The sequence below is a fragment of the Carassius carassius genome, chromosome 38 (assembly GCF_963082965.1).
Source record: "Carassius carassius chromosome 38, fCarCar2.1, whole genome shotgun sequence".
Lineage (NCBI taxonomy): Eukaryota > Metazoa > Chordata > Actinopteri > Cypriniformes > Cyprinidae > Carassius > Carassius carassius.
Genome location: NC_081792.1, coordinates 12,770,608 through 12,780,605, shown reverse-complemented (window position 1 = coordinate 12,780,605; position 9,998 = coordinate 12,770,608). Strand labels below are relative to the sequence as shown.

The window sequence follows — 9,998 nt, the reverse complement described above, 5'->3', positions numbered from 1 at the left end:
ACTCAAAAGTAATTATTAAAATAATTAGAAAAGGTACGCTACTATTACATTTTAAATAGGATAACTTGTAATCTGTAACCTATTACAGTTCCAAAGTAACCTTCCCAACAATGTGTGTGATGTATACTTAAAGGGACTTGTCGTCATCCGTAAAGGTCTCAAAATCTAGCGTGCTGCCTTTATAGACAGCAGTAGCAAAGTTTGAAACATTTAAAACTTTTTTTCTTGCCAGTTTTAGAGGCAGCGAACTTTTTGCAGTTCATATACGAATTGAAAAATTTGACAAACGTGCTTATGCTGCGAAGCAAACTAGACAGCTCACTCACTAGTCATTGAGAGAGCCACTGAACAGGTGTTGCAGCCTTCAGCAGCAGGAAATATCGCCACAAACACTGGTAAAACGCTTATTTTCGTGCACAAGTATATGAATTATTATTTTCTAACGTTTCACTGTTTGATGAAGCGTAAAAAAGACGTATTTAAACCAGTAATAGGGAATAAACGCGTTTTATGTGCGTGCGATGTTTGTTAGCTTAGCATTTAAGAGCTATAGTTAACGAGTCCAGTTTGAATAGAAATTCGTGAAAACAACAGGCTTGCACGTCCTAATATAAAGTGTTTTTGTCGTTAGCATGATGTTTTTTTTCTTCAATAAATGCATCTTATATGCACACTTTTTATCTGATATGATAGCTAGCCGCTCACCAGGGTTAGCATGCTAATCTGTACACTGACCTCGACAGTCACCTTACGAACATATAACGTTAACGCCTAAGGAATTGGTTGTCAGGTGTGAAATATTCTATCATACATGCCTGGCATCAGCTGTCGAACTGATGCTTATTTGAAATTATGATGTTTCTTAGATATTAATTACGATAATTATGAAACAATGTGAACTGACGTTTGTGATTATTTTCCAGGGATGCTGTCCATGACCTGACCTTAAGAAGAGTCAGTGTCTTTGGCTTCATTGTTTTATTTCAGACACACATGCTTTGTTGAAGTGGGATCACAGCCCATCTCCTCAATTATGGAGATAGCTGTAGCCAAAATCCTGTGTCTGCTGGGGGTGTTTGCCCTGATGTTAGCGGGCATCCTTGTTCCTGTGCGGGTGATGCATATGGAGTATGATAAAGTCACGAGGTACAGAAGAGTGGTTGCTTTAAGCAACTCTTTTGGAGGAGGTGTGTTCCTGGCCACCTGCTTCAATGCCCTTCTCCCAGCAGTTAGGGAAAAGGTATGTTATCAAACATGGTTTTGGAAAATGTTCACTCCAAACTAACATGATTTAATCACCATCAAGTTTTAATGATATTCTTTCTTTTGTGAAACAAAAGCAGACATTCTGATAAATGTCCTGGCTGCAATTAATGGGGAGCCTAAAAAGGATGCAAAAGGAGAGGTTTTTCTTCTCAGGCATTTGTAAATTGTAAATGATAACAGAATTTTCAATATTGGGTGATCTATCCCTTCAACTTTAAACTTCAGCCAAAATGAACACAACAGTTGAAAAAAAAACACACACAAATGTTTTCTACAAATAATCCATCTCTGAGTCTGTATAGTACCAGTTGTATTGTGCCTTCAAAGTTAATGCTTCAAAAACATGCAAAATGAACAAGATTGTAATCCATGCAGTACAGTCACAGTTGGTGAGTCTATCTTCTGAACAAAATAATAGGTGTGTGTGTGAGAGAGAGAGAAATACTAATATTTTATACTTTTAATTAAATTATAAACCAAACCTTCTGGTCAGATGTCATTTTGAATTTCAGTAACAGAACAAAGTCAAGCTACATTCAGAACTAGAGTAATACAGATAAAAGAAAACAGCTGAAGAATCACAGAAATACAATTAAAGGAACACTACATTTTTTTTTTTTTTTTGGAAAATAGGCTCATTTTCCAGCTCCCCTAGACTGCTACCGTCAGTCCCAGAGATCGGCTGAATGGATTCGAAAACTATAAAACTCAACTGTATAACTCTAGGGGAGCTGGAATATTAGCCTATTTTCAAAAATAGTGGAGTGTTCCTTTAAGGATTCACATATTGATACCTTTGTAAGAGCTTTCTTGTTAAGTGAATGGAGAATAGCCTTGATATATGATATATATTTTTAGCCTCTTGTTCAAGAGGGTTGGGTTTTATTATATTTTTATGTATACGATATTTAACAAAAAGTAAACTTCAATTTAAACCAAATATATATATATACAGTCATGGCCAAAAGTTTTGAGAATTACATAAATATTAGTTTTCAAAAAATTTGCTGCTAAACTGCTTTTAGATCTTTGTTTCAGTTGTTTCTGTGATGTACTGAAATATAATTACAAGCACTTCATACATTTCAAAGTCTTTTATCGAGAATTACATGACATTTTTGCAAAGAGTCAGTATTTGCAGTGTTGGCCCTTCTTTTTCAGGACCTCTGCAATTCGACTGGGCATGCTCTCAATCAACTTCTGGGCCAAATCCTGACTGATAGCAACCAATTCTTTCATAATCACTTTTTGGAGTTTGTCAGAATTAGTGGGTTTTTGTTTGTCCACCCGCCTCTTGAGGATTGACCAGAAGTTCTCAATGGGATTAAGATCTGGGGAGTTTCCAGGCCATGGATCCAAAATTTCAACATTCTGGTCCCCGAGCCACTTAGTTATCACTTTTGCCTTATGGCACGGTGCTCCATCGTGCTGGAAAATGCATTGTTCTTCACCAAACTGTTGTTGGATTGTTGGAAGAAGTTGCTGTTGGAGGGTGTTTTGGTACCATTCTTTATTCATGGCTGTGTTTTTGGGCAGAATTGTGAGTGAGCCCCTTCCCTTGGATGAGAAGCAACCCCACACATGAATGGTGTCAGGATGCTTTACTGTTGGCATGACACAGGACTGATGGTAGCGCTCACCTTTCCTTCTCCGGACAAGCCTTTTTCCAGATGCCCCAAACAATCGGAAAGGGGCTTCATCAGAGAATATGACTTTGCCCCAGTCCTCAGCAGTCCATTCACTATACTTTCTGCAGAAGATCAATCTGTCCCTGATGTTTTTTTTTGGAGAGAAGTGGCTTCTTTGCTGCCCCTTCTTGACACCAGGCCATCTTCCAAAAGTCTTCGCCTCACTGTGCGTGCAGATGCGCTCACACCTGCCTGCTGCCATTCCTGAGCAAGCTCTGCACTGGTGGCACTCCGATCCCACAGCTGAATCCTCTTTAGGAAACGATCCTGGTGCTTGCTGGACTTTCTTGGACGCCCTGAAGCCTTCTTTACAAGATTTGAACCGCTTTCCTTGAAGTTCTTGATGATCCTATAAATTGTTGATTTAGGTGCAATCTTAGTAGCCACAATATCCTTGCCTGTGAAGCCATTTTTATGCAACGCAATGATGGCTGCACGCGTTTCTTTGCAGGTCACCATGGTTAACAATGGAAGAACAAAGATTTCAAGCATCACCCTCCTTTTAACATGTCAAGTCTGCCATTCTAACCCAATCAGCCTGACATAATGATCTCCAGCCTTGTGCTCGTCAACATTCTCACCTGAGTTAACAAGACGATTACTGAAATGATCTCAGCAGGTCCTTTAATAACAGCAATGAAATGCAGTGGAAAGGTTTTTTTGGGATTAAGTTAATTTTCATGGCAAAGAAGGACTATGCAATTAATCTGATCACTCTTCATAACATTCTGGAGTATATGCAAATTGCTATTATAAAAACTTTAGCAGCAACTTTTCCAATTTCCAATATTTATGTAATTCTCAAAACTTTTGGCCACGACTGTATATATATATAATGTATATATGTAATGCAAACTCCTCATCTTTTTGAGATCAAAATAGGACACCAACAAGATTCGTTTAGATCTGATGAGAAAGTGAAGGTGGGGGGACTTTTTACAGTACCATTAGTACTAGTTCAATTCTGTACCCACTTGTAGTCAACCACTTTTATTGAGAAATTTATTGTGTAGTTATTTATTGATTATATCAGGAGTTTTCGTGTGAATAAGCGTGGCCAGCTTTGCTCTGTTTCTCTATATAATCCATTGACAATTTGAAGAAAAGTTTTGTTTGTCTAAGAGGACAGAACATCCAGGAATACTATTTCAGAAGTGACAAATAAGAGTGCAGAAATTTGTGTGTGAGTGATTGATGGTGATAAGTGTAATACTTGGCAGAATGAACTATCTAGAGTAAATTCAGTGCAAATCTACAACAGCAACAAGTCTGTTTTGCATGAACGTTTTATTTTTTTTTTAAGATATATAAAAAAATGTCTTTAAATTGAAAGGCTAAATAAACTGTTCCATTAAAAAAAAAAAAATCTTTTAGACTATTTTTTTTTATATTAGTCAAGATTAACTATTTTATTCATCTGTTATACTTAACCAAAGTCATTAATGCATCCAGTATTACCATCAGGAAGTTCACTGGGCTTTTAAGAAAAAAATTAAAGTTTACAGTCACAGAATCTAACTTCTTACCTTTTTGATCTCAGGTTGACGACGTCCTGAAAATGTTACAAACCACTAATCAGTACCCGCTGGCAGAGACTATGATGATGATTGGGTTTTTCCTCACAGTATTTGTGGAACAGGCCGTGCTCACTTTCCGCAAGGAGAAGCCCTCATTTATCGACCTGGAGACATTTAATGCTGGTGACTCTGCAGCGGGGAGCGACTCAGAGAATGATGCTCCATTCATCTCTCCCCCTCGAGGTTCCAGAGACCACCAATACCATTCCCATCACCACGGACACTTCAGCCCTTCAGAGCTAATGCACGCTGGGCCGTTGAGATTAGCTGGCCTGGTGCTAGCACTGTCCGCTCACTCTGTCTTTGAGGGTCTGGCTTTGGGACTTCAGGAAGATGGGGCTAAACTTGGAACCCTCTTCATTGGAGTGGCCATCCATGAGACGCTGGCAGCAGTGGCACTGGGGGTTAATATAGCCAAGGCAGGAATCTCCTTACGGGATGCCAGTAAACTGGCTGTAACAGTGAGCTTAATGATTCCTCTGGGCATCGGGATTGGAATGGGTATTCAGACAGTCCAGCACTTGGCAGAAAGTATTATATCTGTAGTACTCCAGGGCATGGCAGCCGGAACATTCCTCTTCATTACGTTCTTTGAGATCCTTTCACGAGAGCTGGAGGACAAACACGACAGGCTACTGAAGGTGCTGTTTCTAATACTGGGCTACAGTGTACTTGCAGGGCTCGTCTTCATCAAATGGTAAAAGGGGTTCAAAATGTAACATTTTCTAAAATGGTGTACTGCTCTTCTAGAGCACCATCTGTCAAACATCAAGGGTTTCTGTAAATCTACTGTATAACTTTTGATATTTTATGATGCAAGAGTTTTCAATCTTTAATACCAGTAACCCAAAAATATGATTATGATTTGTATCTATAAAGGCTGCTGTAATATCCTTTGTGCGTGTGTGTACATGTATACACACACACACACACACACACACACACACACACATACTATTAAGTGTCATCTTATTTAATGTTATTTTACAAAATTAAATAATTATCTTTATTATTGTCACTGTACTAAGATTAAATATAAAATCACCAAATATTAAATGTAAAATTATTAAAACATTTACTTTAATTGGTATTTTATAAGTGTTTTATCAGATGTAAAAATCTTTAAAATAAAATCAAGATTTTTTTTTTATTCCCTACTGTTTTAAACCGCTGTAACTATCATTTTGATTAATCTCATGAATTTAGGAAATCATAAAATCATCACGTTTGTTAAATATAAAAAAATAGTTTAACTATTTTACATTAACACATTAACTTTGACAACCCTTAAATTTGTTAGATTATTATTATTATTATTATTACTTTTTTATTATACATTTTCTGTAACTACCTTAAAGCCCTTGAACCCTATTTGGAAAAAAGCCTCTTTATTATCATTTAAACTTCTACACTTTAATGTCTGTCTCAAATCTTCTGTATCTGATTAATTTCAGGTTAATAGACTGTGTACCCAATATTTCCACTCTTATAATTTATGTAAATATCATACATGGTCAATATTTACCAATATTAAAATGACTGATTTTGAAGGATAATAATAGCTGAATGCACATGTAATAGGATGTGAATGATGAATGTTTCAGTGAGAACTTTGTGTTGAAATTGGTCAGATATGTTTACATTAAATTGAGTCCACAGAATTCAGTCAAACCGCCAGTTGTTTCAATTACGTGACATAACAGTTTCACTGGTGGTTAACTAGTTAATGTAACTTACTGATGTAGTTTATACTTAATTCAGAATGTTCATTGTTACATTAAGCTATATTTAATATATTTTGTCATGATTTTGACTACTGTCCTCAGTTTGAACGTGATGAGTATTTTGCCTCATTATAAGCACCATGCTAAGCTTCAGAAGTAAATGAAGAGAATTGTTTAATTTATAAATTCCACTTACAAGTTTGTGGCACCTGACAACGATATTGATATTGCCCAGAGTGAGCCTCAGGAAATTAAAACTTGACCTTTTTATGTATTTGAACAATCTTTCTTTTGTATCCTTAATTTAGTTTGACATTTGTGCGTACTACAGCTTTATGAAACTATGATTACATTGTAGATCATGTCTGTCATATCGTGGGGAATATTAATAGTGTTTTCATTTAGTATTTCTGGGCAGTTTCGACAAATCAAGCAACAGATCTAAAAGAAAAGAAGAAAAAGTTTTAGTCTTAAAGGTGCCATAGAATGCAAAAAGTTGTGTGGCAGCAGAGTGTGAAAACAGCCAGCCTATAATGGTAAAAATCCACCCATTTGTTGTTTTATTATACTAATAAATCATTAACTGTCTATCCACACTAGCAGTTCCAGATTTCTCACTACTATGACATACTATGTTATAGTTGGGGAAAGTCCTGCCCATTTGTGACGCTCTCTCCACCCTATTAGCATATACACAGCCCTTAGTGAGAAACAGCAGTCCGCCATTACTGTTTTCTTGCTGTGGCTGCAATGTCAGTGCCAAAGAGCCATTAAAAGTGTCATGTGTTGGTGTGCACCAACGAACATAGAAGTCTCCATGGACCACTGAGGACACGTGGTTAAATTACATTTTTGAATGAAATGTTCTGGAAAAAAAAGGGAAAAGTCCTGTATGTTTGGGCTAAAATTTTGCACCAAGTTGCTTCACAAACGAGGGTCAGTTCGGCGTTGGAGTTGTGCAAAGATTGATTCGGAAAGTGGGATCGATACCAACACTTTGTGCATCCAGACTCCAGACAAAGTAAGCATCACACCTCATATTTTGTATTCCAAAAGAGCTTCTTGGCTCTCTGTAAGGCTATATTTGCCAAAGCTACCATTGTGCCTGTTTTACTAATGCGGGCATCACTTACTACCAGAATGATCGTAAATAAGAATGTGGTAGTTAAAAATTGCTTTTGGAAGCAATGTGAGGATCAGTAACATGGTCACCACCAGTTACACCGATATGCCTGAGAGAATGAGCTCTTGAATCTTATTTGTGGGGTAATTTGAGGTAAAACTTTACATATACACTCGGGACATCTGAGAACAATATAAAATATTGTATCAATGCATTCTGTAGCACCTTTAAAAGATTGAAGGACTCGGTGTAGCAACCTGTGTTTGTTATGAGAGAGCAATCATACATTTGTCTTAAATTATTCTGTATAATTTTACCATCACTTAATCTCCTGCTTACTGATTTTCGCTGCTGAGAGAAGACTGTTTATACAGCTTTGGTTAGTAACACACTGATTTAGGGTACTGAACAAAACTTGCTATTAACAGGTTTTGAGTTCGAGACAAAATGGATATTTTTCCAACAGAATCTGAGGTTGGATCCATTTACTTGGAGACTCGCTCTTCGATTTGTCGGCAGGATGTCAGCACTATCTGCCAATCTGTAGCCATTTCCTGTACATGTTCTTTTTTATGTCAATGAGATTAAGTATTTGAGTGTTGCAAAACTCCTTTTTGAAATGCATATGGGATTCTGTGTAATTAATAATCAGCTTTAAATTTTTGATTTAATAAAATATCTCCTGGTTGTGTGATTTCTGATTCTCTTTTTTACTGTCTGAATAGGTATAGCCTAGTTGGAAGTGTTCCAGATCAACATGTCAACCAGTCTGCTCCTTTAACCTGGAGTGTGCGATAAAGCTCCAAATCTGACGCACACAGTTGCTGACCTATCAGACCCATCAACACTAACTGATTACACCGTATTGTCACATGAAACTGCCTTTTGTCATGACAGGATTATGGCTGATAGGATTACTGTTATATCCAAGGCTTCGTTAAATAGCATACTGTGTCCAGAAAACCTGGCCTTGTTTACAATAAAAGCTCATTGATAATAAAATATCACATCAAAGGCCCTTGTAAACAAACAATATTAAAAGATTCTATTTGATTCCAGAATGGGTCCAGAATCCCTGGCAATACCACTGAGAGTAAATACAGGTATAGTTCATCACAACTCTCTGGGGGATTGCCACCCTGTCATGGTGGAGAGGCTTGCGTGGTCCTGTGATCCAAAGGGTGATGTCTTCTAGAACTATGCTACTGGTAGGGTCACCCATGGCGGTAAGGACAAGGAGGAGGTTCCTTAATGAAGAGCAATCCAACCAAGACCTCAGCTGTGTTGCAGGTGGAGTATGATGGCTAGACTTACGGAAATGTCACAATGGCTGGGAAGGCGGATGAAGGCTTCAGCAGAAAAGTGCCCCCAGTTGTCTTGGACCACATGCCACTAGATTCTGACCCATTTCTGTCTAGGACCTTGTGGTGACTGTCTGTGCACCAGACTCTCTGAGTTAAAATCACGCAGAGGCATCCTCCTTGGAAACCACCTTAACATCCTGGTTAAAGTTCTATGGGGACCAGAGAGTGGCAATGGGGGCAGGATTGTGAGGTCTGGAAGCCCCTAGTCATTATCTGACACATTAGGCAGTGAGTGCTAGACTCAACTAAAAGAGAAGTGTGGCTACACTTTCTTCTGGAAAGAAAAGTTGCTGATGAGCCCAGAATCTATGGGGTTGGAATTGCCATTAGGAACCAGTTTATCAGCCACCTCTATGAACTTCCTGTGGGTATTAGTGACCATCTCATGACCATCTATCTGGTGCTTGCCAACAACCAGATAACAACAGTTGTGAGGACCTATACCCCTACTTAAGACTTTGAAAAGGAAGTAAAAGAGACCTTATATGTCTGCTTAGATGAGACACTGTCAAGAATCCCCAAGGAAGATAATTTTATTCCCCATGAAGACTTCAATGGCAGGGATCAACACTTCTTGAAGGACAATAAAGGAAAGGAAGGCATCTGAAACATAAACACTAGTGGAGTTATGGTTCTCAGCAATCGTGTTAAGCATGATCTCATCATCACTAATTCTCCCTTTTGCCAAAAAACAAAACAAAAACAAAATTAAGGCATCTTGGATACATCCCCACTCTTAACAGTGGCATCTCATTGACTATGTCATTGTACAAGCCAGGGACCGCTGTGATGTGAACATCGCAAGGGCCATGGTCAATGATCTGCACTGTCCATGGCCCTTGCGATGTTCACATCACAGCGGTCCCTGGCTTGTACTTGACTGCTGGACAGATCATCACCTCATCCACTCCACAATGTCAAACTCAAGAGGAAGAGGAGAATTTAAAAAAGCAGATACAACCAAGACTGAACCTTGACAGCAACTTCAGGCCTCTCTTGGGGAAAGCCTCCAATAAGAATACCCTTGTGACATTAAAGGGCATTGGAGTCAGTTAAAGTCTACCATCTTTGCTACCTGCAATACCATTCTAGGGTACAAGTCCAGAAAACACCTTGGACTGGTTTTATGAGAATGACACATTGATAGAACAACTAATTTACATGAAAAGGAAAGCCTTCTGTGCCTGTCAAAATTATGTAAGGCCAAAAGACTGGCTCACTCCAGAGCCAAGGCAGATACCCAGAGATGGGTAAGG

General features: G+C 38.3%; 1 protein-coding gene across 1 annotated transcript; it reads left to right on the top strand.

Moving 5' to 3' along the window:
• Positions 1 to 595: 595 nt before the first annotated feature.
• LOC132119346 (zinc transporter ZIP3-like) lies at positions 596 to 5,424 on the top strand. Its single transcript, XM_059529212.1, has 3 exons — positions 596 to 790; positions 924 to 1,240; positions 4,495 to 5,424. The coding sequence occupies exons 2-3, from the start codon at positions 1,034 to 1,036 to the stop codon at positions 5,230 to 5,232; spliced, it is 945 nt and encodes a 314-aa protein (XP_059385195.1). The 5' UTR covers positions 596 to 790; positions 924 to 1,033; the 3' UTR covers positions 5,233 to 5,424.
• The last annotated feature ends 4,574 nt before the right edge of the window (positions 5,425 to 9,998 follow it).